This window comes from Electrophorus electricus, chromosome 2, assembly GCF_041902795.1.
Source record: "Electrophorus electricus isolate QZ-2024a chromosome 2, ASM4190279v1, whole genome shotgun sequence".
NCBI classification, from domain to species: Eukaryota; Metazoa; Chordata; class Actinopteri; order Gymnotiformes; family Gymnotidae; genus Electrophorus; species Electrophorus electricus.
Window position 1 is genome coordinate 24,213,863 of NC_137498.1, and position 27,212 is coordinate 24,241,074.

Here is a 27,212-nt window from a genome sequence, read left to right on the forward strand (position 1 = left end):
GATCATTTTCAGAACTGGCTAGACTATAGACCACATGTATCCATGGAATGGTTAAATAATACTGTGCTAACAGAGGTTCCCCTATCTACAAAAACAGAGACCCCAGTCATAATCCCAATTTCAGATTTGGAAAAAAAGATTAACCTGTGCTTTAAGAAGGAACATAATCCTCATGTATCTGTTCAAACAAGCAGTTCTTTGAAAAGATCTCCATGCAATTTTAGTTATGTCTGAGCCCTTGTCCAAGTAGCTAAACACTTACCCCACAATATTAGTACAAAGTAGTATACAGGATACTGTTGGGACTGCTGCTCTAGCCTGGCACACTTTAAAGGAAATTTAATTTCTCTTATCTTAAGATAATGAACTGGCTCAAGAGTGCTAATATATCTTTGTTGGAATCCCTCCCTCATTAGTATTTGGTGAATCACTTTTGATATTATCACTAGTGCATAGATAGATAGATAGATAGATAGATAGATAGATAGATAGATAGATAGATAGATAGATAGATAGATAGATAGATAGATAGATAGATAGATAGATAGATAGATAGATAGATAGATAGATAGATAGATAAGAGATTATTGTTTGAGCACTATACTCATTCTCTAGTAATTCCATAAAACAAAGCAAGTTTCCCCATTAGTAAGACATGTTCTTGTGTATTTAGTTTAACTCACATTGATTGTAACATGTTAACAGTCTGTTGTGGATTTTTGGAGTTTTGGAAATACCATTTGCACTGTCTCAAGTAACCTTCTCCATTTATCTGTGTGTATACAGTCCGTCAACAGCACAGATGTGACCAACATCTCTACTCCATCGTTTTAGTAAGCACTCATCTGCAGCCAACTCCTGAACCAGATTTGACCCCACGGTCTGGATTAAATAATACAGTCTCTACTCACACAAGAATGCTTGATCTTATTGTATGGGGAAATAAACTGATCACTTGTCTCTTAGCAGCTAAAGTGTGCATTTACCAAAGTCAGAGGATAATTCTTTAATCTAATCCTAAAACACCGCTGACAGACATGATTATATACAGTCTAAAAATGCTTCATAGAAATAGTTTGGCATAAAGTGACAATATGACTTGAGTAACAAGTCTTTGATAATGTGTCTTTGATAGAAAGTCTTTTGCAACACATATTTGAACCATCTACTCCTGTAATGAGAATATTTAAGTATTTATTGATCCTTCACAGTCCCAATTTATATGACTGACAAGCACATTTAGTTTGTGAAACTTGAAGAAATATTCTAGGTATAACATTCCTTATGTAAATCTAACGAAGTTGGGTGGATACTTCTCCCATTTGATCCCACAGCTTTGTTAGTGTCCAATGGGAAAGATAGAGCAGGTTTGTAAAAGAATAATCAAAAGGCCAAGTGGAGCACTCCGCTTGTTCCTGGCTTTCCCGGTATGAAACCATGGCATGGGTTTACAAATTGAAACCAGATCGCAACACACATGCCTTATTGCATAGGGAGATTTCTGGATGTTCCTGGTTAAGGCCCAGACAATGGAAAAACAAAGCAATCAACCGTTATCCTTGTCCTGTACCCAGTCCATGCCTCAGATACAGCGATGATGGGTATTTTGATCGCAATACCCAATGGCCCTCTGGGAAACAAGCAGAGGTTGCTGTGTTAAAATCAACATCAATGCTCAGGAGCTTAAATGAATTTTTGATGTGGAGCTTGTACAATCTGATGATTGACTTGAAATATGGTCCAGCACAAAAGACCCACTTTTTTCCACTCATTATTTTTTCTTTTTTTTTGGTATTTGTCATGACATATTTCAGCTTGCAACAGCATGAAAATATAGAAAAAAAAATTTCCTTTGTTGTTGAGAAGTCAGACACAACTATTTCACTTTTTCAAGTCAAAGTATCCTGGAGTAGTATCAGCGTTTCAAAGGATTATCAAGAACACTGACAATAAATACTGTACAGACACATATCTAATCTGAACAAGGACAAGGACTCTGGTTGTTATTCATATTTAACAGATATTAAACAATGGCAAGTAATGCCTTCAAAATAATACCACCACAATAAAAAAAAATGTAATTGTATACATATTCATTTGAATATACATTAAGTAAAGTACTATCCTTAAAATGTGCATACCAGTTTGTATGCACCTGAAAATGATATAGATCAGGAGCATATACTTCAACAATATCTATAGCTCCCAATCAATTCACCATACTTACAGAAGAGGAACCAACAATAATAGCACCATGATAGTAGACTAACAAAACTGCATGTGAAACATACACAAAACTACCTTTTAACCATACATTTTCTAAAAATGTGCCCTCCAGTTGTAAAGCTCCTCTAGTTTTAAGTCTGAAAAAGTTCTGATCAGGTATTACTGAAGAGGTAAATGAACTATGGTAGCTCAAAAGTGGGTTCTCCTGAGTTAGCAGTGAAAATCATCACCACGTCAACCCCTTCATGGTCCCAAAGGGCTCAATCTTTAACAGTCTTTAAGAGATAATCCTCAAGTGGCATTTCCTTGACACTGATAAGGTGATCAGGAAGATAATTTACTGTGTTTTGTTTACTGTCATCTATGTCCACACCTTATGGACAAAGAATCACACCAAAATCCTGTCCTCTGCTGGGCTGGTGTGATGGTAGGTACAAACGACAAACCCACGTTGTTTCCTCTATAATGGCTTATATGTAGAGGCAATTACCCAATGCAGACATGTTTTTCTGTGCCTATTGTCCAACCCTCAGAACAATGGCCTTAATACTAACAGATTCTCTTTGATAATGGTAGAGTGAGTTTGCTTAGCCTGGAACTTTGAGTGGCATTTAAACTCACTCACCTCTCCTTATGGTTTGGCTGACTTTACTAATGTCATTCAGATTGAATGACTAACAAGATCAGTCATATTTTCTCTTCTCATAGCAGTATTAATATTATATGAAACATGGTTGTGGATGAAAGATCAGATCTGTTAGTAACAAAATACCTTCTGGAGTTGATTTATCCTATATACTTCCTTTTGATCATGTTTACTAAAAAAGTTTAAACATGCACCTTAGGAGGTGTGTGTTGGACCCCTTCAGATCACTGGCCACACACGCTCCTAAATATGAAAATAAAGCATACAAATGGCAAGGAACCATGCTCAGAGACACCCTATTAAATGTCATGTGTTGCAAAGTTCAACTATTGAACCATGTAGTTAAACAGGACTAGCAGGCAGGCAGGACTTCAGTACTTCCTTGCTTCCACTAGCTCATTCATAAAGACGTCATGCTGTGGGTTCTCGGGGCAGTCCAGGCCATTGTTGGGTGGCCGCACAGTGTGGAAGCGGCTCCAATCACCCTTACACAGGATCCAGGGCAGCACATCCACCTTGAAGTGAAGATCTGGTGAAAACTCAGTGCTGATAAGGTTCGGTGTGCCTGCTCCCTTGCCCCGTGTGATCAGCAGGCCCTGGCTGTCGTAGCAGCAGTGCTGGGCTGCCAGTGTGGTGCCCTCTGTTGAGAGCACAGATCGCAAGCAGCTCCACGCTGATGGCTTATAGATATCCAGGCGCTCCTTGGGGTCACTGGCATCCCTCCAGTGGTAGGTTCGGTCATGATGCATGTCCGGCAGGCTGACTGCATTATGGGAAGCTGTGGAGGGGTAGGAGCAGGGGCAGCTTGGTAACTCTGTGTGGATCTGTTGTATATAGTGTTGAAGGAACTCACTCTTACAATTTAGCCACTTCTCACAGCTGTCTACATCTGAGGAATAAAACAAACAGAGAACTTGATTACAAGAACCAGTAAGTGAAACTTGAAACACCAACACTTCCTCAAATTCCTGATGTGATAGAGCAATAAGCAACATAAGGATAATTTTAAAGAAAAGTAATCTATAAGCTTTTAAGGCATCTAATACTTTGTTATTGGACTACCTACCTGTGCCAAAAGGTTCTGTTCCATTCTCCATTGCAAAAGGGAAATCTCTGGAGATTGGATTCAAATCATCTGCAAAAATAGAAGTGTCATTTGGCAAAGTATCTGAAAATGCTTATTTGTGTTATACTTCAAATAAAAAATGTGAATGATCTAACCAGTGCATGGGTCCAGATCACAACTTCTGGACTCAGTAGATATACAAAAATCTCCACATGAACGTGTGCGTGTCTGATTTCCATGACCACAAGTCACCATGCAAGGGGTCCAAGCACTCCACTCTTCCTCCTCTTGATCTGCTGAAAGAAATAACCATTAAAGACCCTAGAGCTGAGAAGGTTAAGGGTCTTGCTCAAGGACCCAACGGCAGCTGCATGGCAGAGCCAGGATTCAAATCCACAACCTGCTCATGTAATGTAAAGTGAAGTGGTGATACTTTCACAAAAAAGTAAGCCCCTGCAAGGAAACACCTCGCTTTAAGAGACAATAAAGTGTGCTTGGTTTTTCTTTTAGACTATCCTCTGGTTGGTTAGGGTAGGTTCTGAGTTTACTTACTTTTGCCTTAGATTCTGTTAAATTCAAGGCTTCTTGTCTCAGTGTAGTTGCTTGTTTGCTGTTAGCTGTAATGACTCACTGCAGGTATAGTTTAACCTTGGCCCAGGGCTCAGTGTTAGTCCCTCTTTTCTTCTCTTTGTATACCTGTTCTCTTGGTGATATAATATAATATCACCAAGATACTATATTGGCAAAACCAAAATGGACCAGCCCCTCCATACATGATAATGGTCAAAGCCTGATTCATGTCTCGAGTACTTCAACACCTCAAGTATGGCTTAGCTTGAAACACCATGCTTCAAGTCTCATGGAAGACAAGCATCAAGACTATTCTCTGTCCTGGCTCCCAGATGTTGGAATGAACTTCTGCCGACTGTCAGGGCAGCGCAATCCTCAAATGCAGACTGAAGTCTCGTCTATTTGTGGAATTTTTATATAACTGCTGATCCTGCACCTATGTCGAGCCTCCTTATTTATATGCTGTTTATTATAGACATGCATAATGACCGTGCATGTTTTTCATGAATTCAATGTGAAGAGCATCTTTTTAAATACAGAAGCTCACCTGTATTTGACAAAATATGATAAAGCATAAACAGATATGATTACTAACTGGTCAAAAATTTAATCATTAATGATGAAGCCCAATAACCAAAATATTTAGGTGATTATATGTAATGAGCTGTTATCTAGCCCCACCCATACCTGATGTACACAAAGAAGAGCATAGGTATAAACAACGCAATACTCAGAAAATGTCGGCTTGAAATAACATCAAACTTAGAATATAGAAAGTAACAGATCTTTCACTGCAATGTTGCAGTCAGGTTACACACAATGTTGACTACTATTTCCAGGTGAACAGACCCCAGCTAATATGTGCTGGTTTAATGGAGTAGAGGAATAAATTCCAGTTATAAATATGTGCTCATGTCAGCTTGCTTCTTGTGAAATGACCACCTCTGTCTCTTCTTTAAATAATTGTTTGTGACTTTGCTTTCTCTGCCCTGTTCCTGAGATTAGGCATTCTGTTTATTATTCAAAAGGTATAAGACAATGAATAATTTTAACATAAATAATGATTTTAACATGTTAGACTGAATATATATTCCTTTTTATATTCTATTATTTCCAAGACCATTCTGCAGTTAGCACAATATTGTTTGCATGACGCTATCTGTAATCCAGCAGTTTTCACTCATTATTACCAACATACTAGAGTACTGTATTTCTTGAGAAACATTATGTTGTTCAAACAATTATATTGCCTGACCTAAACTAAATAGCAGCACTAGAGTGTAAAATCAGGTTCTTCTTGATCCATGACATAACCCTCTAAAAGAAATTCTTTACAAAACACTTAAATGTGACACTGAAATATTCCATAAACTCTAAACTGAAGGTAATAGCTTTTAAAGAATGTAGGAAAAAACAGACTCTGAAAGTTTAACTTCCTTTTTAACTTCCTATATTGCATCAATACACTATGCACTTCGAACCCTTGTATGTATTATACTTCATACTAAATAATAAGAAATGTTACTAACAAGTTCTAGTAGCAAGAGTAATATTTCTGTTAAGTTATAATCATAGCAATACTGCACCTTCAAGTCTCCTTTTTTTTGACATCTAAACAGCCAAACCAACTGTTCCACATGAAAAATTCCCTAACAAATTAACCCTCACTCTTTGGCCCTCTAATATTAAAGCGTAGGCTACAGATTTGCATGTTTAAAAGGTTTGATTCTTTAGAGGACTGTTTTAGATGCAAATGACACTGAATGCACAGAGAGAGAGTCCTGATTACAGACATAGTGATGTGCGATGAAAAGTTGGGGTGAGTTGTGGGACTGCCCACTTCGCCTTTGTGGTGCTGCCAACACTGTGGCCACACTGACAGAAGTGTAATTATAGGACCAGCCACTGGTGGCAAACATGTCCTCAGTCTGTTGCATTTCATATATGACCATCTACCAGCATTTAACTGAAGCCTTTAGATATTCTTACATAGGTTGCCTTGTTTACTGAGTCTCTTACTCTACTATATATTACACAATAAAATATAAAATCCACATTTAATTATAATTATCAACTTCTTAAATTGGAGACTTAAGCCAGAAATTAGTCCATAATTGTTCAAAATTGGTCCTGTCTATACAAAGTATTTTGAACTGCCACAGAATGAGAAGACACTCCTAAGTGGTATGGTGCTATTACCCCACCACTCTGATTATATACAAGTCAGCAAAGAAGGAGAGAAGTAGGAAAAAAGAGAGGAAAAAAGACAGAGACAGAGACAGAGAGAGATAAACAACAGACTTGTAATTTTCCATTGTGGCCTTATTGAACTAAAAGCTGAGCTACACTGAGTCTGGGGCCCGAAAAACAGGCATGAAAGAGCAGCCGAATGGCTCCTGTCATGCTGTGATCCCAGTCTGAACTTTAATTGAACACAAGCATAAGCCTTGTTGTGTCCATGAAGAAAGGCTCAGGCTGCTATTAGCATTTGTATCGAGCCCTGCTTCAAATGACAGCACTGTCCTCCAAGGGGAACCAGTGCCCACATAAAAGAATCCCGTGGCAGTTGAGAACACCATTCTGTCAATGTTGCAGTCAGCCCTAACAGAGAACTCCCATCACCTTTTCAATGTCTTACCTTCCTTGTTCATCTATTTATCCTTCTTGGTTTCTTGTAAATAATTGTTTCTTGCAGGATGACACCGTTCACAAGCTTCACGTTGTGATTTGCCATGTTATCTTGAAAACATAACTGAGCCATTGCTAATGTCTTCACTATTCACTATGAGGTCACCCTGACCTGAACTAAACCATGACAGTTATGATGTCCCAATTCAATTGTGCACTGCTTCTATTTTAAGGCAGCTGCAGACAGAAATGAAGGTGGAGTCGGTGGTTTTGCTCACCATAGTAACTATGTGTGGGGTCCCAGTCAAAGTTCCACTGGCTGTCCCATTCTCTACCCATCCCACCTTGCCCACTGGGAATGGGCTTTCCACTGTCATATTCAGATGTGTAGTCTTCTTCCTCTTCTTGCTCCTCTTTTATTGCCTGTCCCATACCATCCTCACCTGAGTCTGCATCATTGTAGCCCCAGAATAGCGACCAGAACAGTTTCTTATGACCCAGCCAGTCCACCACAGAGGAGGGGGAAGAGGAGAAAGATATGGGCCAATTATTGCTGTGTTCTTTAACCAGATCCATCTCCACCTCCATTTGAGGGTCATCCACTACCTCGATGGTCACCTACAATAGGCATCAGCACAAGGAAACAGTATAACAATATATTTTTAATTATGGCAGATAATATCAAGAGTGGAGAACAGCTTGAATTTATGATTAAACAGCAGAATATGTTCAAACAATTCCTAAATTAAATATCACCTCATCATACCACTATCTTAAATGAATATACACCTACTCAGTGTACAGTAACTTTTGAAAATGGCCCACTGAGTTTTTGCTTCAGGCTCAAGTGGAGCAGAGTTCCATCCACTAAACCAGATTACTTATTCTGTTTAGCTACAGTTTATTAAGACAGATGAATCACTCTTAATGCTCTGAATATGGATTCACTTGGTTGATATCATGTTATGAACCTCACACCCAGAAACATATCTCACAATATATCCCAAACCTAGCAAATCGCATTGCACTTTAGGCACTAAGATACTAGGGACCTTCTAAAGAAAATACACCTAGATTTGGATACAGAATATTTTCTTTCCACTAGACCAGTAGAGAGGAAAAATCTGAAGTGCTCAGAGATACCAATAATGCTCCCACCTGAATGTTGGGGTTTTGTGAGCCAATGTCAGCCATGGCCAAGTCAGGGAAGTTCTTGAGGTCCAAGATGAAAGGTTTGGCCTCCTCTTCAAGCTTAGGCTGTGGTTGAAGGCCTGGAGAATGATGCTGTGGCCACCTGTGATGTTTGTGTGAATTAGCCAGAAAGCTCTGCAACTGGTTCTTCTCCAGACCACGGTCTTGGCTGATGCCGACTGAGACTGAATGACCACGGGTCTGATCATAAGAAACCAAACCTACACATTACAGTGTGGAAACATTATTTGAGAACTCTCTAAATCTCTGAGATTATTCCTAGAGGAAGAATAGACTAGAATGTCTTTATTGAAGAAGTATTTGTATTTTGAACCTCCTCCATTCTTAAACTTTATGAATGATTATTCTATTTGAAAATACACTGCTAAGAAAAAGAAAAGCAATGTTTTGATCCATAATACAACCTTTTACACCTGCTTGTTTCATGTGTTTTGAAAATCAAGTTTATATGCATATATTCATATCGGGATTATATTCATAATATTTAACCATGAGAATTTACACTAGGTAGTCAAATGCATCTTTAGACTGTTGGAATGAAATTCGGTTGCTATCCAACTGGTGTGTAAAATGCAAATCCTCTCATAATAGCTGACTAACAATTTTCTCTGTTCCTCTTTTCCTGTTATTTTATACAATAAATTACTTTAACTGCTAACCTTGTATCAACCATACATGTGTGTTCCATGCTCATAAAATATAAAATATAACATAAATGGGATTTGGCTCTCCACAGGATATATTACATTTGATATTATTACCAAAATTATATTTATGTAATATAAAATATCAATACTAACAAAAATTAACACAGAGATTGAAATATTACGTATTTTCTAATAAAACAAACATTTTGGTCAGTGTGGTTTCTCTGAAGCACTGTATGAACACCTGATAATTCTTACACTGATTTCTTTCACCAATTAACCTCTACAAAAACCATCCCAAAAGATGCAAAGATGAACCTTTTTAACTAGAGCACAGTTCATACACATTCGCACATCTTTGACATTTTTTCATTCATATCAAACATCATTTCAGTCTAGCAGAAAACCCAGTCCCTGCCCCTTTCTTTTCTAGTCCTGCATTGTCCATTCATGGTCAGACTGCTCTCATCCTGCTGGAATGTGACCTTTGTTTAAATGGCTCAATGATGGGAGCACTCTCTCACCATCACTATCATGTAATTCTTGAATTCCAAAATACTAAACACAAAGCCATGTGTCCTAACTAAACATGCCATACACACATTCCAATGAGTTCTCTGGTGACACACATCCACTCGGTGGATTGGCAGCCAAGATTTAGGCCCCAAACCTTGTTATATCTGAAGTATTACTGAAAAAAGTTAAAATATATATATGATTCACTATCAACTTCCTTACAGCATCAATGCCCCACTAACCCCACCCTCAGAAAGGAGGTTAAATAAAGAGAGACATGTAATTAGTCAAATTTAGATAAAGGAAGTTTTCAAGGGGTGTGGTTAACGTTGAGATGCACCTCCCACAACAAAAGGGGAACCAAAATATGGGACAAAAAGCAGCTAAAATAAATAAGGTTCACGTCTGACTTTGAGTGAGTTGGTTTTTTCTTTGGAGTATTGTGTACGAGATCTCTCTACTGTGTTGATCAGCTGTCCAAATGCAGCCTCTCTTACCCACTTACGTTGAATTCATGAAGAACGTGCACGGTCATCGTGCAGGGCCATAATAAACAGCATATAAATAAGGATTAGCTCATTCATCTTAAATTATAATTAAGGTGATGTGGCGAAACGAATGGCGAGAGTAAAACGCCATGTTTCAGTTATCTGCCAAGTGATTCATACATCTTCATCGCGCACCACTCCATAGACCTGCGGCGGCTTTATATGTCCATGCGACACTGACATAGACAACTGTTATCATAGCACCATTACTGTTACTAAACAGTGACCTTGCGCTTTTTTAAAAATTTAGTTTTACAGGGGTAGTGTAACTTATGGCTCTGTCACCTTGCGTCAATTATTTTTGGAATAGTTGGCGAAAAACTCATTTATTCAGTGGATTTTGTGTATTTTAAAGAAGTTTTGACGGATCAGAATGATTTGCTTCATTACTTTGGATTAAAATATACTACTGGAGTAAATACTCTACGAACTACAAAAACGTACTAACTCACCTCCGGAGACACGCCGTATCTGAATTTTGTGTTTGGACTCTTGTGATGTCTTGTAGGAAACCCATCTACCAAATCGAAACTAACAACGAAAACGAGGCAGAGATGCGCCTTAATGGTCTTGCGTAGTCGAAACATTGTGCAGTGATACCGTGTCCTTTTGAATATTTCTTGAATTGTTCTCCAGCCTGGACAGGGGACAGATTCATCAGAGGCACATCCACCTCTCCGTCTCGCGTTCTCCCACTATTCAAATCTTCGTCTTCTCACCAGGGTACAGATTAAGGTTGTGGACATAACTTAAACACAGGCGTCGCTAATTTTATTGGATTTAGAAACGTTAAATATTGCTCTCAGTAAAGCTTGCGGAACAGTGGTATGTGGACTGGTTCATGCGCAAAGACGCAACGAAAACCTTCTTCCTTTGATCAGCTTCTGGCCATGTGGTGTTGGTTTAGAGCGGATACGTGCGTTTTAGTCGTCATCCAGCACTGAGCAGACTACACAGTGAGAACAGATTTGATTGTAAGTACTTCGAGTCTCTCAGAGACCCCTAGTCCACGAATTGTCTATCTGTCCTCCCAAGTGCATGTTCAGATTTAACTGCTATAATCAGTTTCCTAACAAATCTAGACAACAAATACTCATGAGATTTCAGATATGTTGCCACCCGTGATACTTGTAAAAAAGCAACTTACACAAGCACCCCCCAACGAGGCACCTCAGTTCTGATGCCATTGTGTAGTAAATGGAATGTAGGCTAAGAATGCATGTCGGGTAATGCATGTTGCATTGCTTCACAGGCATATAGAGAAAGTCTTTGAAATTGACTTTAGAAGGTATATGGTGCAGTAAATGCACTAGATTTATTTTAAGACGTATTTGATTTTCAAATTTGTCAAACGTGAAAGGACATGACCATATGGGTGAATTAAGATAAAAAGATGTCAGTCTTCAGAGCTGAACATGCATAACTGAATATTTGAGTTTGTCACTAGATACTGAAATTAACAATTTGACCATACAAATTTTCACTCTGTAAAAATATTTGCAGTTTTTCTATAAATAGGGAAAAAAACAGGACACACAAAAGCCTGTATAATATTGTTTAATTTAGTTGTGTTTTTGGAGCAGAATGGTCATTTTCACAAATCACATTCAATAAAAATAGCTTCTGCACAAAAGGGCATATAACAAATGAGACATCATCTGAAGATCTGTAACTGAATCACTGAGTGTACAGACAGACAAGCATGGAATGCCCCTTGTATTTTATATCTTCCCTTAAACAGCAGAGTATCATTACAAAGGGTTCAAGTCAAGCTGATACATGTAGTCTCAGTGCCTACGTCATTCACGTCACATAATGGTCATCAGTAGTGGGTGCACTGAGGTGATGCACATCTATTTAGAACTGTCACACAAAAACAAAGCTTCTATTGATGCAGCAGAAGGAATGAACATCAATAATAAATAATCTGTACATCCAATGGACATTCTCAAGCCATCATCATATGCACAGGTGGAGCACATAATTCACACATTGTTGTTCCTCAGCAAGCACTTGAGTGCACACAAGTGAAAGGAGAAAATGGCAACATTCCAAATTCAAGAACCTCTGTATTTAGCAGGAAAATTCTGAATAATGCAAAATCAGAGGCCTTCCAACAACAGTAACTTTGCAATGCTATGTTCACCAACATGTTAAAAGTAATCCAGTGTTAATATCAGAAATACTTATTGGGTGGCCTTTTCTGAGCTGATTAACTGGTTCTGAGGCCTGAAGAATGGGTATAACACAACTTAAGCTTCAAATGAAGACATTTTACAAGAAAAAAAAAAATGTTATATGCCATTAAAACAATGAGTACATCTCCATACCACACTGCAGCCACCAGGGGAAAATACAGTGAGGAATCAGACTTCTGAGTGAGAGGCCTTGGCTAAATGTACAGTCCCTCACACTTACTTGCAACATAATGACAGCATCAACAACATGGAGTAAAGTAAGGCATCCATCAAAACATTCATAAACTGCAGAAAACATCAAATCCACATTGCTGGTTCCAATATACTGAACAGAAACAGTGTAGATCTGTTTCCTACTAAATTAACTGATATACTGAAAATATAATTTAAAAAAGTGAAATGTTTTTGAAACCTTTCTGCCAGAACGGAAAGATTAAATGGACTTTGCCTCCAAAAATAAGTGGTCAGAAATGTGCAGGAACAAGTTTAGTGATGCCACTGCAATCCACCTAGATTATATATGGTGTTAGAACAAAAGCATAAAAAACTCAAGGACACACACACGCGCGCACGCACATAACCCCCCCTTTGCTAAAACTGGCCTTTTCTGAAACTAACTGGCTTAGGTGGCAAGCAATCTCTGGCTCACAACAGAGACTTTAAAATTATTACAAAGTTATTGTTCTTGTAATTTCCCATTTCTTGGCACAAGATAAGGAGCTTATCAGCCATTATTCTGTGCCAGTTAAATCCAATGAATCCACAAAATTTACACCAAAATTGTTTTTTCTTAATTGTTTTTTCTCAGATGCCATGCTGACAATGGGTACAAGTATCAAGATTTTATAATTTTATAATTATACAATATACATTGTGCTAAATTAATGAATTGTTGGCTCTGAATATGAAGTAAAATGAATTGCAATGCCATCTTTATGCTTTTCTAAATATGCAATACCACATTCTTAATCACTTGTTCATGATTTTTCTACTTCACAGTTGTTCCCCAGTATTGTTTTGACACACGCACACACACGCACACTTTGTACTATTGTTTTACAATAAATAACATTATATGGATTATACAAATACATGTGTCTTTGCTGATAAACAAACCCTGGGTTCTTCACTGCTTTAATAGACACTTGGATAAAAGCTGAAGTCAAAGAATGTTTGCTTTCAAGTAAGAATGCATAAGTCTTAAACACAGGACACAGGACAGTTCATAGAGGACATTTATATGCACCCATCATATTAGAACAATCAAACAAATAAATAGGGAATTTATCAATCAGAGAGGACATGCCAATTGGTTGCAGCCAACTAATGGCTTAGAGAGCACAAGCAGGCCGATTTAAACGGTCAGTGCACCTTTGGGCTCAACTGGCAGACTGCCTGGTTTAGTCCTCATAGCTCACCAGATAAGACAGGTGATCAGCCTCCTCATCGTCACTTAGCCTGGTTCGCCGAGAGTATTTCAGCTGCAGTAGATCTCCTACTTCACTGATGGCATTTAACGCCTGGCAGGCAGAAGAAGAGGACACAGAGTTAAGTATTAATGGCTTGATAGCAGGCCATTGGCTTCACTGGCTTACACATAGTAGATAAAGGGATGACTGCAAGGTCAGAACTCAACCAATTAGTCAGAACTGGAAGCAATTTGCTTTATCACTCTTTTCTCCACTCTCTCCTTCTCTCATACCTTAACTGAATTATGTACTCATAAGTGAGGAGATGAAAAAGAGGGAGAAACAAAAAGAAAGAGAATGAATATCTGAAAGATAATGAGAGATCGAGAAAAAATATCTATAAGGCCAAACATCATAACTGAAAAAGTTAACACTTGGATATCTGCATGTAGATGTGCTACAAGCGTAGAAGAGTGTACTGTTAGATCAGGAATGGTGACTCACAGTGTCCAGCATGTCTTTAGTGTGGGCGGCAGACACACAAAAGCGTGCTCTGGACTCTATTATGGGTGTGGCAGGGAATCCAACCACCACTATGCCAATGTTCCTTTTCAACATCTCCCTCCCAAATGCTCTGTGGAAGGGAATTCAAAAGGACAGCACTGAAGTAACTGCATGACATTCTCAACAAGAAGCAAAATCTGGACAGACGAAGAGAAATGGATATGCAATAATCTAGCAGCACTGCAGCAGTCCCATACGCTACAATTCATGCTAATGATAAACGAATTACACTGTATTGGGCATTGGGTGTTAGGCATCATGCAATATGTCCTGTTGGGTTGAGGTTTTCCATTAAAGACAAATCAAAGACACACCCAATTTTTGCAGGCATGTAGAGCATCAGGGGAACCACAGGAGAGTTTTCATTCCCATAGATGATAAAGCCCATTTCGTGTAGTCTCCTGCGGAAGTAGGTTGTGTTCTCAGAAAGCTGACGGAGTCTCTCTTGTCCTAGTCATGAGAAAATTCAGGAGGAAATACAAGATCATTAATTGTGATGCTTCAAATTATTCACAATTTGTATTACTGTACCCTTTATTTAATGTTTATATAATGTGTTTTTATATAATGTATGCACTCTCACTCACACACTTCCTGCCTTCACTTATCTATGAAAGTTCTACACACATGATGCGTTCTCTGCCACATAATGTCTGTTACTTTACACCCACTCATCCCAGTCGATTTGATTCTGTTTGTAATAAAAACCTTTTAAACAAATCAATAACATTAACAGTGGGGATAGCAGTGAGCAAAACTGTAAACATGCCCCTTCAAAGGTTTCCATGACAACTCTGTTGCTCCGTTTTCCGTGAAAAGCAAAAAGCCATTTAATCGTGAGGCCCAAGGAATTTGGGGAAGGGTCTGAGCGTGGCAGAGCAAACCACCAGATCAGCTAAGTGTTGCTGTATTTGCTTTCTCTCACTTGACAGAATGACTGCTAGCAATTATCCCGCCGTAGTCTGAACTTTTCATTCGTTCTGAAACTCAACCTCAACATCAAACAGAAAATGCACTGCGTTTCCCTTAGGAAATTGATTAATTACAGGGCTTCGTGGCACTAAGGTTCATTAACCATGATCTAGTCCAAGAAAAATGTGTTATTTATTTATTATTGTGAATGACGCAGGCTGTGTGGTGTGGAGAAAAGGCAGGGAAGCACTGATCCTTTGGTGGAGTCAGCAAGAGTACAGACAGGCTGCCCTGGGCTGAACCTGCTGAAGACCTGGTCAAAAAAGCAGACTTCTGAAGGACTTACTACTGTAAAGTACAGAGTCGTAAAATAAAAATCGGTATCAGTAATCTCTCACACATCTGAAAGCCAAACAGCTCCTATAGAGAGAGCATTCACAATGTAGCTTCAAGAGAATCAGAGCCTGCATTGGAGGGAGAAAAGGCTTCTGCAGAGGGCTTTCATGCCTCGTAGATCATGGTTCACTTGTTCCTTCTCTCTCTCTCGTGAAACCTTTCCAGATGTGTATATGGGAGAGTGGCTGAGGCTGTGTGCCTTTCCAAATGATGGGCCTGGTCAAACCCCTGCTTTCTTTTCTGATGCTGCTTTGTGCTATTAGCATGTTTGCTGGAGCTTGACTGCTCCATCATTTGCCAAGTCATTTTGTAACTCAAGACCTCTGAAAACAGTAACTACAAATACTTGGTGATTTTTTTTTTATGTAACTGGTCTGTCATGTTCTTCTCATATCACTGACTACATCTATAATGAACACAAATGCCTTGGTTCGATTGCACTACAAAACTTGCTAGAAGTAATTACTATATTATTTTTTTAAAAATTGCATGTGATGGGTGGGTACAAATTAGGTTTGTGGAAAGTGGAGTATTAAAATAAATTAAAATAAGGACTGCTGAACAGCAAAGAAATACAGCCAAAAGGAACATTTTTTATATATATATATATATATATATAAAGAGCCCGTCAGTAAGATCAACATTTCACAGACGCCCTGTTCAAGAGTGAATAAACTCAGCGAGAGTGGTTTTGTTTCATAATATTTGAAGTCAAGGTACATCAAAACTGGTTAGATAAGTGTCTGAACAGTACTAAGGGCAAACTGTTGCATAACAATTAAAAGCAAGTGTACTTTTCCAAGGTTCCATATAAAGACATGACTTGAATGCAGGTCACTGCTTAGATCTGCAGTCTATACTGCCATCGTGTGGCTCATTCTGATGTTATACCAGGAGGCGTCTGGGATGCTACTACCTACAGCTTATGTATGGAACACAAAAGGTGTGCTACTCGCACTCATTCCATACAGCCAATCTAGTCTAACATTTATCTGACAAACCCTGCCTACTAATTCAGCGGTTTTCCTAGGTTCTTACCTAGAGATTTCACTAGGACATTCCAGACTGGTCAACTTGCATGTCAAATGCAAGTATTACTACATGAAATCAAAATGCATACGACACTGGCAAGTCACTAATGGTTACTGAACAGGAATGATACCTTTCAAAATCCAATCATAACTTGTCTCCTTCTTTAAATGTAGCTACTAAATCAAAACAGAATTTTTATACATAGCCAAGAGACAGACGGTTAGGCTACTTTGATTTCCTCAAAGATGTCTGGATCTCTTAGTTTACTGTATAACTGAGAACAGGAATCTGCTTCTGAGCAACACAGTCAAACACTCACACCTCTAAGATGACACTGCTGTGTGAGGTAGCCCTGTAATTAGTAACCTTTTCATCAACAACAGACTTTGTGAAACACAGCTCGTTATATTCTGGCAACTTGTCATTATCTTGCTACATATTGCAATTATGATATGCTATTTATGTATATCGCAATATTATATACATAGTGGTGAACTCCATTTGTCTGCATTACTTTGAGAGAATAATTTAGGTTTGCCAAATTATATAAATAACATCAAATAGCATCTACAGTATCTGGAATGTCTGAGAAATTATTCTCAGAACACAAAATATTTAGTGATTTGTTAAAAGATCTCACTTATTGCAATTATCTGCAGTTTTTGAATTCGAAAGGGCAATCCTACAGTAATGATTAAAAATATATGAGCAACATCACAACCAGATCGACTACATCCTGTATCAGCAAAAATGGAAGGGATTAATTTTATCTACGAAAACATTACCAGGCAGAGACTGTGGGTTCAATCAGCAACTCCTTATAGCCAAAGTCAGGGTCAGATTAAGCAAGATCAAGTGTAGTGCCATGCAGAGGAAGTTCGATCAAGAAGACCAAGATCATGATCACTGCTGACAAGGAAGTCCACATAAAGAGCAACAACGAAGAAATAGAATTAGCCGATAGCTTCGTATTCCTTGGGTCCTGTCATCGACAGCAGAGATTAAGTGTTGATTAGTGCTGGGTTGTGTGGACTAAATATGGAAATGCAAGGATGTCACGGTCACCATCAAGCAAAGGCTGATTATAGCCATCGTGTTCCCAATCACGACATATGGCTGTACGACGTGGACACTGACAAAAGCAGACAGAAGAAAAATCGACAACTTCAAATCCCACTCCTAAGAATCCCATGGACAGCTGGAGTTGCCAATAAAGTTGTTCTGGAACATATCATCCTAGAGGTGTCCCTGGAAGGCAAAATCACCAGACAGAATCTGACCTATTTTGGACACGTGATGAGAGCAAATTAGCTGGAAAAGGAGATGCTACTCAGAATGGTCAGTGGTAGAAGGAAACAGGGAAGACCAAGGACCTGTTGGCTGGATATCATCAAGCAGGACACAGGAATGAACATCAAGCAACTGAAAGAAGCCATGAAGAACAGGGAAGCATGGAGGAGCCTGGCCTATAGAGTATTCAAGAGCTGGACACGACTGAATGGTTGAACAAACAAATTTGGATGCTACAAAAAAAGGACGTTTGATAGTACATTACCTGTTCAAAGGATCAGGACAAATAAAATCTAGCAATGTGGACAGAGCTACTGTGATGTCGCAAAGATGGTCTTTCAGTTCTTTTGCAGAACTGTACATAAAGCCTAAGCCAAGACTAACTCTCTTAAGGGTAACCCACTTCATGCGCTTATCATGTTCAGTTTGTTATCTAAAACATCAAGATACAGGAGGCCTGACTGAAAATCAACTGCATAAGACACCCATCAATCCATGCAGAAAAACAGCAAAATACCACTGGCAGAAATGTACCTAGTGTTGTGCCGTCCTCTCCCATAATGCATTTCATAGAAGTGATTATCTGCTGGGCTACTGGAGGAGACATGGATGTGGCATAGATAGCACTATGAGAGTGTGTGCGCAGGTAGTCAATCAGCTCCTGAAAGGAAAGAAAATGTACATACATGTCCCAGAATGAGCTTAACAGTATATACACGCCCAGACCGCTTTATCAGCCTGCACTTACAAGCTTAACAAGTACACAATTCAGAACATTGCATAACCAGGCAAAATGGTTCAGTGCAACAGTGTTCAGTGCAAAATGTTCAGTGCAACATGCACCTCATAGCTGGTATAATTAAAGGCCATGACTGTTGGTGAAAAGTATTCCTGGTAAAGTTGTCAGGCATATGAAATAAGCATTTGTTTTGTTTCTTCCCTTTGTTTTTGCAAGGATTGCATGAATTTGACATGAAATTTTCATGAGATTGCACTGAGTGAGACCTGGGGCTGCCTGTTATGAAAACAAACATCTACCTCTACGTAGAGTAGAACAAAACTGCTTTGATAGCTAAACACCATCTTAAGCAGAAACCTGCTAGCTCACTCCTCAATTCCAAATAAAGTAACAAAACATGGCATAAAAAGTTTGGAAACAAGCATGGCTTCAAAATGTTCAGTTTTCAGCCTCCAATACTATAAACATTTATGACCACTAGGAAGGACTGCATATGCAAATCTGGAACCAAATTAAACATATTTACATTTACCTGACACTTTTATCCAAAAGAACTTTGACTGAGTACAATTTGAGCAATTGATGGCTGAGGGCCCAACAGTGGCAACTTGGCAGTAGTCAGACTTGAACCAGCAACCTTCCGATTATAAGTCAAGTACCTTAACCACTTAGCTACCATATTTACATACAATTAGTCTTTACAAAAGTACCTTCCACTGAAAATTAAATTGAGAAAGTACATGGACAAGGTGACATTATGATTTGCTACAACAAACAAATGATTACCACAAAAAAAATGGTACAGGTATGGACTGTTATGCATCAAAGCATCCCATATTTACACTAACTTTACTAGTGTCTCTGTTCTGACATTCTCAGTTGGACAGCATAACTTACCTTTTTACCTCCTATATAGCCACCAGAAGCACCAAAGCTTTTTGTGAAAGTGCCCATCATGATGTCAACATCATGTGGATCCACACCAAAGTAGTCCACCACTCCTCTGCCTCTTGGTCCTAATGCTCCAATACTGTGGGCCTCATCCAAGTAAAGGTAGGCTTTATACTTCTTCTTCAGGGCAATGACCTCTGGCAAGCGCACTATAGAGCCTTCCATACTGAATAAATAAAGCAGACACCCATTCACACAGACAGCAATATAGATAAATATTCACTGCATGTGTTGTTTTAACACCAGTTTCACTACAACAAGATTAATTATGAGCTCATTCCATCTGTTCATCATACCCCTAGGCAAACAGTGAAAAAAGATGGCTTTGACTCCAAAGTTGGCTATTTTTGTTTAAGACATTTTCTGGAATTCTAAAAATCAAACTAGGCCACATCACATTGGTGACTGATCAGTTCAAGGGAAAAAAATCACACTGCATAATGCATTTATTCTGGGTATGATCAGTATTGAGGTGGGGTGAATCTATTACACTGTCCATCAACTTCAGTTCATACAACATGGTGGTTGATAGTTATCTGAAATCTAATCTGGTACATTGAGCTGACCATAGACCAGCCAAGTATGATCAATTAAAAATGTTTCTCATATAGCTTATCATCTCACAGAGGGCTCTTAAAAAATCTAATGAATATAAAGGACAAAAAAAAAAAAGTAGGCAAAATGCCATGTAACCCCTATTTATTTAAGTTACTACAATGGGAGCAGGTAAGTAAGATCAAGCCATGGAAGAATGGCTGTTTTTTTTTTTTTCTGAACCAAACATATAAAAGATGAATGTTGCACCTGTAAATTCCCTCAACCAGAATGACAATCTTCTTCCATGGCCTGTGGGTCCTGGGCTGCCCATGGACTATAGCATCTCGCAGAAGTTTCTCTAGGCTCTGCATGTCTGTGTGAGGGTGAGGGAGAAAGAGGGAGAGAGACAGCCATACAAAGAGCCAGAGAGAGAGACCAGGAGAACATGTGGGGGTTCAGGAACATTTAGAGATTCAGTGATCTTAAATATTAGCAGGCCTAAAACTCCATATTGGCTCATGACCTAAAATACTTACTTAGATTTGTCTCGCTTGTGTCCATGACTACTCAGATAGCCATGAGTCATTAAATCTGTACCTGAGAGTTTCTGTGTGCAACATGTCCTAGAAAGTGTTTCCATTTGTATACTACACTGAAATTTTTAGTACCTCTACATATAGAATATAGTGCAGTTATTCCCTGGAATCTTTAAATCCAATACTCTAGCTGTACAAGCTTATTCTAAAGTTGAGAAGCTGGAAGGTTAAAAACAAGGTACCATGTAGTGTATGGTTACTGCAACTGAGGTGAACTTACTGTTGTGTTTGAACACGCGAATGGTGGAACCAGACAGACGTGCACCCAGCACCAGAGATGCATGGTTTAGCTCATCACTTAGAGTCAGACAGCCCTACAGGGTGCATGCGCCCACACACAAACACACACACGCAACTTATTGCAAATGAACCCAACACATCTATAAAAAAAACAAAACACATACATATAAATTTGTATCATTTACTACTAAATTTAAACCATATGGATAAGATCTTAGAATTGAGAAAGAGAAAGAGTGTTTATTGGCAAGAATAAGGTGTTCTTCATATTAGGAAGATAAAACAATGTTGAGGGGATTTTAAAAGAAAACAACTTGCTTAATATGGAATATGGGGCATGCACAGTATTTTTTTTAACCACAAGCAAATTCTGGGCTGTATCTGATAGCCAGTAACTCACAGGATTAAGCATTATATGCTGTCATTTAATTTTATTATTGATGTCCATCCTTGGGCTTGCTGATATTTTTTCTTAAATATAAAATGTACTAATAAATGTTGTGCTCATGTTTTTTTTGTAGGATGTTCCACTTCAAATGTTAGCAGTTAGTTTTCCCTTACATAAATAAACTGTGTTTATGCATCTGACCTGCACTGAATACGCTATTAGAGTACACAAGAAGGGCATGGGTTGTGCACTGAAACTGCCTCATTTTGAACTGCACATGCTTTCTAGTAGCTGGACACTAAACATCACTATAATGCATATGCAAGATTGTAAGTCGCTTTGGATAAAAGTATCAGCCAAATTCCATAAATGTAAATGTGAGATTTGTTCACATATGACTGAAGGACAAATCATATTCACAAAAACAATGACTCGATTATCATCAGGATAAGCAGGACTGTACCATCAGATTGTACCAGGATTTCCAGAAGAAATGCTTCCCATTGGTGAAAACAAGTTGGAATGTTACACAAACATTCTGGTACATGAACATGTGTATGTGCACAAAGGAATGTGACTTTCCTCCTCTAAAGTACTTTAACAGGAAGCTGGGGTGCCATGAGCCAGTCTCTCTATGTGAGAAGACAATAGAGCACAGACATCCTGCATCAGCCACAGATTATCTAGAATATAGTGTCAGAAAGAGGAGGTTCAGAACGTTCACCTCTACTACTCCCATCCCCTTCAAGTCAATAAAAAAAAACCCAAAAAAAAAAAAACCCACACCACTTGGTCAACCAAATTAACATCTTTCAATTTCCCTTGAAATGAAGTTCAAGATGAACTGAAATAATTCCATGCTTACCCAAAACTCCCTGTAAATTAGGGCAAACAAATAAAAATCTTGCTTACTTTGCCTGCAAGAGATGGAATATTCATGGAGTTGGTAGCAAAACCCATTCCAAATGCCATGGAGGACTCAACACCCAGAAATCTGGCCACCAGCTTTTCGAGCTCCTCATGTTTATCAAGATTACCTTGAAGAGTTCCATGACATTACACATTATTAAAGACATACATCATTCACTCACATCTGAACGCATAAATAACTATTTCATCAATTCACGTGACTTTAGGGACAGTTTCCTGGGTATAAATTTATCTGCATCAGTTATACATATCCCTTACCATCTTGTATCATAAATAGTCTAATTATGTGAACAGATGAGGTGAGTGTATTACCTATCTCATGCCTAGTGCCACTTACTCCCACGCCGTACTTCACTGTGGCCTCTGCAGCTGAGTCCGCACACGGCCCAGTATTCTCGGCAAAGCCCAGGTAGTTATAGGAGCCCATGTTAATGACATTCTTCAAGACTGTTCCAGTGTGTCTATGAAAATAAACTTGTGGCAATTTAACTAAACCACAACAGAGGAATTTGTGAAATTATCCAAAATACCGAGCTGTTGTGAAGTGTACTGAACTATCTGACACACTGTAATTTAACCACCTGCAATAATGTTTACTTATATATAATTTTTAAAACATTTTTAAAAGGTGGAATAGAATTCAATCCCTCTTTCTAAAATGCTAAAAGTTGCTAATAATATACCTTTGCTAACAGCTGCCATATAGCATTACGCAAACAGATAGCACTGCAGAGACAAAGTTTAAAGACTAATTATGTCTTACAGCTCAAGCATCTTTTGGTTACTCACTCAAAGGTCCAGTTATAGTCATGGGTAACGCGCTCCACAACATCCATCTTGGCCCCTGGAACACTGCATATGGGCCTGTTCCAATTATCCCTAATCCTCATATACAGATTCCTTGTGTAAAAGTTCTCAAAGTCCTGGTACAATGGAACAAAGTCCTGGAGACAAAGCACACACAAAATTTCCAGAGCAAATACCATCTAGTTTTTGCTTTGTTTATTACACAGAGAAGTTGTATTTCCACGAGTTACAGTGAAAAATAATTCTAAAGACAACTCAGTCCAGACAGCTCTCTCACCTTCTGCTCATCTCTCTCGCTGGCCACGCGACACTTCTCAATCTTCCAGTGGCGGAGGAAATCCCGCAGGTAGCCAAAGAGAGTGAGGATGCCATAACCCATGTACGTGAGCACAGCCACGAGCAGAGGAGTCTCCTCGAATGACTCCACAAATGGCTTATTGTAGAGTACTGCATTATGCCCCACAATGTGACTCTGCATACACAAAACAGAATACACTACTCTGATACAATATCCTTACACACAGAGACTGGAACCAACTAAGCAATCAAAGACACTATCAGGGATGCAAATTCATTAAAGAGGAAATGCAAAACTAATAAATGCTGTTAAAATAGGTAGAGGGAAAGGAGAAAAACACATCCTGTCCCTCTGATTCTACAAGAGGCTAACTGCTGTTTTTGAATACTTAGGCATGCCTTAACAACCAATCACACTAGCTTAAGCATGGATCACATGAAATATACAATATAAACTGGCAAGATACCAGTTTCCTGGTAGTGATCTGATCTTACATTAGACTGACACCCAGTATAGATACCATTGTAATATTTTTTCATTAAAAACCACCGTGGAGCTGTAGTTTAGCTATTTGGGGGAACTGTTTTGTGTGAGATGCATTATATATGTTATTTTACAGCTGCCATGCATGGTTATGACAGATTAAAAAAAAAATAAAATAAAAAACAAACGTTTAATTTTTGTTAACATTTTTTCATTCCATTGCCTTACAGTCAGTGGTTCTCAGCTTTAATGTACTCATCCTCAGCATGCACGAACACACACACACACACACACACACACACACACACCTCGGATTTACACTATGCAACTGTACCTTCAACTTATTAATAACCTTATAACTGTTCTTGTGCATTTCTACCCACTACACACCAAATGCAAACCAGGCACTAAGTGAGCAGACAGAGAGACTACCAGTACCACAAGTCTCTCTTCACTTGAGCTCGTCTTAAACCAATAGAAATTTAATCTGATGTTTACAAAATGGTTATTCTTTCTAGCCAAATAAATAAATAAACAAATAAATAAAATACATCTATAGACAGTTAACCTGTATGCATGTGTGAGTGAGTACAGTGAAAATGAGATCAAAGCAGGTAATGACCAAGGCAGTAAATTTCATCATGACAAAGGTATTAAATATCATCTCAGTAAGGGAGAGACTGAGTGTTATCTTATTCAAAATAACATTATCATCATCACCACCACACAGTATAACAGAGGTACAGAATACCACTGCTGACTGCCATGCTGTCAACAGGTGTGGCTTAGGATACTGCTAGGAAGTCCAAACCTAGACAGGAGCAACCAAGGGCTAAGGGCCTTGCTCAGGGGCCCAACAGCAGCAACTTGGCAGTGGTGGGGCTCGAACCAGCACCCTCCCAAAGCAAAAGCCAAGCACCCTAACCACCAAGCCACCACTACCCCTCAAAAAATCAAGTCTACCTTAAAATTCAGGAGGCTAAAAGAAAACAGCATTTTTCTTGTTTTCATGCAGTTTGAATACAATTAATTTCTATATTGCTTTAGTAATTTAGAAAAAGGTGAGTACTTTATTAGTTTGGGTATTCTCCATCCTCTCCGGCTCTGGTTCTGTCAGGTTTCTGCTGCTCTTTCTCCTTTCCCTGATCATGAATTTCCTTTACCTCATGGTCAAATTAGAAAGGTCATTATTTTTCTAAAGAACAGATTAATAAACAAAACACTGTTGTTCGCGGATGTGGCAATGAACAGTGCTAAAATGCTATTTTATCTCATTTACATGCTCTCACTAGAAGGTGGTGTTCCCCATAATGGGTTATCAAAATGATAATTGAAATCACACATGTGAGTGCATGGACATTTGCATGTAAACATCAGTTTTTAGTCATTAATGGGGAGAAGACGCTACAGTTAAACTCTATAGTATTGTTTGAATTGTATAAACTCAAAACTAACCTGGCAGTTATCACATGTGCTGCACTGCTGCAAAGCACAGCTGTGATATTTTCAGGCTGGATTTTTTACAGCATCAGATCGGTTTGTTTAAAAATTTCTCACCAATATCCAATCCAGAATTTTTGCTGATATTGGGTTGATTACTCTATATATTGGATCTGTGCCATGTCTTCTAAAACATAGGCAAAAGGATCTGACTGTTTACACTGGACAGGACGACCGTGCCAATGGCTGTGATTAATTGAATACCTTTCAATAAACAAAACACAGGTGAGCCCTGTTTCCAAAACATCATTGCCCTGTACTGTAATCTATTTATCCCTCTAGCCAAATAGTACTAGTGAGACTAAAAGCTTGAGTGATTCATTAAACCATTCTTTCTATTTAGCAAATGCATGTGATCTAAGGCGTACTCCACCTTGAAATATTTCTAGATTGCATCACTGATTGCAACATGTATATGTTTATATGAGCTTACTACTGACATGCATTTCTCTTGCCAACAGTATGCAAAGAGTCAAAGATATTAGTCATAAGCTTTTGAGCACAAACCATCATATAGTTAGATTCAGTAATAGAAAAACTTGGTGAGCAAACACTGGAAGTGGAATTCTTCAATGTGGAAAAATAAATGACATTTTGCAGGTAAAGATGTGCATAAAATAAGCAAATCATAATATTCCAAATTGTATTGTGAGGAATTAGCAGAAAACATTTCTGTGAAGTAGAGCCAAGAGTAAAGGTTGCTTTTAAGTTTGGAAATACCTACTCAGATGCCTCCCATGCCTCTACAGGAATGTGTATTTTCCCAGTTCAACTTGAGTGCACAATTCTCTTATATGGTAAACTGGCATAGTACTCATAATGAAAACCAAGGATTAGTGAAAGATGTAGACTAATTTCACATCCAGCATGTTTCAGAGGTCCACAAAATATAAACAACCTTAAATACATCTGTTGCTTTCTTCCAGGGAGAAGAGAAGATGTGTCACATGGATCACTCCCATGACTCACAGGAGTGTCATAGTGGGAAGAGGTTGCACCAAACAAAGTGTTTCTCAAGTTACGTTACACAGCCCAAACCAGTATTCTCCATGTTATCCAGGGTAGTGTCAATGTAAACAGACACAAGGCCAATCCCACCTTACAGATGTGTGTGAGCATTAAACAGTTCATAACACTAGGCCTCTATTACAATATACCAATTAGAAAAAAAAATGCATAATTTAAGTGTTGAGTCTTATTATTGTTGGTCAAAAGCAATTCATAATACGAGACAGCTTTATAAGAAAATGTATGATTTTCAAAAACAAATCACCTCATAAATGCAAACGGATGGTCTAGCGCCAGCGAAGCAGCCAACTATAGATAATTTAGACGCTCGCAGTCCTCAAAAACACTAAAGACCAAATGACCACAATAGCTAGGTTGAATACATTACATTACTAAGTTATCTAGCTAGTAATTATAAGAACTTATATAACTAATTTTAATTAACAGAACTTACAGAACTTCGCATTGAAAACATACTTCCTACATTTTATTTGGGAAGCATAATTTTACAGACCTGTTAAAAAATGCTGTTAGATTGACGTGATCAACTCATAACAGAAAATAGCATTTCTGGGTAAATGGAAACACACAGCCTTCGTCTAGGGAGCGTTTGACGACAGACTGGGCCTCACCTCCTTCGGTCGATGGCATTTCTGCTGTTGGTGTAAGCAGTGTTTTTTCACGAAGCCGTTCCTTCCCGATTTCTTGCCATTACTGGTGCGAAGACAGGTATCTCCGTTCAAAAGCTTACTCGCAGAGTTTTCTATCATGTTGAATGCCTACGGATGGAGACTGTTCCGTTCACAGGACTCTCCGCTTGTCTCGTGTAATCATAAAGTTGTGAACAACGTCTTCCTATTCGTCGAAATGTGAGC

The 27,212-nt window shown here is 38.6% G+C and overlaps 1 protein-coding gene across 5 annotated transcripts; it reads right to left on the reverse strand.

Annotated features, from left to right (window-relative positions):
* Nucleotides 1–1,174: 1,174 nt before the first annotated feature.
* sptlc2b (serine palmitoyltransferase, long chain base subunit 2b) lies at nucleotides 1,175–27,212 on the reverse strand. 5 transcript variants are annotated; one of them, XM_081696472.1, is made up of 18 exons: nucleotides 26,970–27,211; nucleotides 23,326–23,520; nucleotides 23,031–23,185; nucleotides 22,554–22,702; nucleotides 22,224–22,348; nucleotides 20,904–20,997; nucleotides 20,355–20,460; nucleotides 19,497–19,716; nucleotides 18,395–18,521; nucleotides 14,545–14,680; nucleotides 14,171–14,300; nucleotides 13,676–13,777; nucleotides 8,295–8,528; nucleotides 7,415–7,754; nucleotides 4,094–4,231; nucleotides 3,939–4,007; nucleotides 3,732–3,761; nucleotides 1,175–3,650 (listed from the first exon to the last, which is right to left on the reverse strand). In XM_081696472.1, the coding sequence occupies exons 1-18, from the start codon at nucleotides 27,105–27,107 to the stop codon at nucleotides 3,244–3,246; spliced, it is 2,895 nt and encodes a 964-aa protein (XP_081552598.1). In that variant the 5' UTR covers nucleotides 27,108–27,211; the 3' UTR covers nucleotides 1,175–3,243. The 5 variants fall into 5 exon arrangements, with proteins under 5 accessions (XP_081552598.1, XP_081552596.1, XP_081552592.1 ...); XM_081696470.1 differs by adding an exon at nucleotides 24,899–24,992 and having other exon boundaries at nucleotides 1,175–3,761; nucleotides 26,970–27,106; XM_081696466.1 differs by having other exon boundaries at nucleotides 1,175–3,761; nucleotides 26,970–27,212.

Coding starts and splice junctions, on each gene's coding strand:
- sptlc2b (XM_081696466.1), bottom strand. CDS start 27,107: ATGATAGAAAACTCTGCGAGTAAGCTTTTGAACGGAGATACCTGTCTT. Junction 20,461..20,903: donor TCGCGTGTTCAAACACAACA/GTAAGTTCACCT, acceptor ACCCTCACACAG/ACATGCAGAGCCTAGAGAAA. Junction 4,008..4,093: donor TGATCTGGACCCATGCACTG/GTTAGATCATTC, acceptor CTATTTTTGCAG/ATGATTTGAATCCAATCTCC.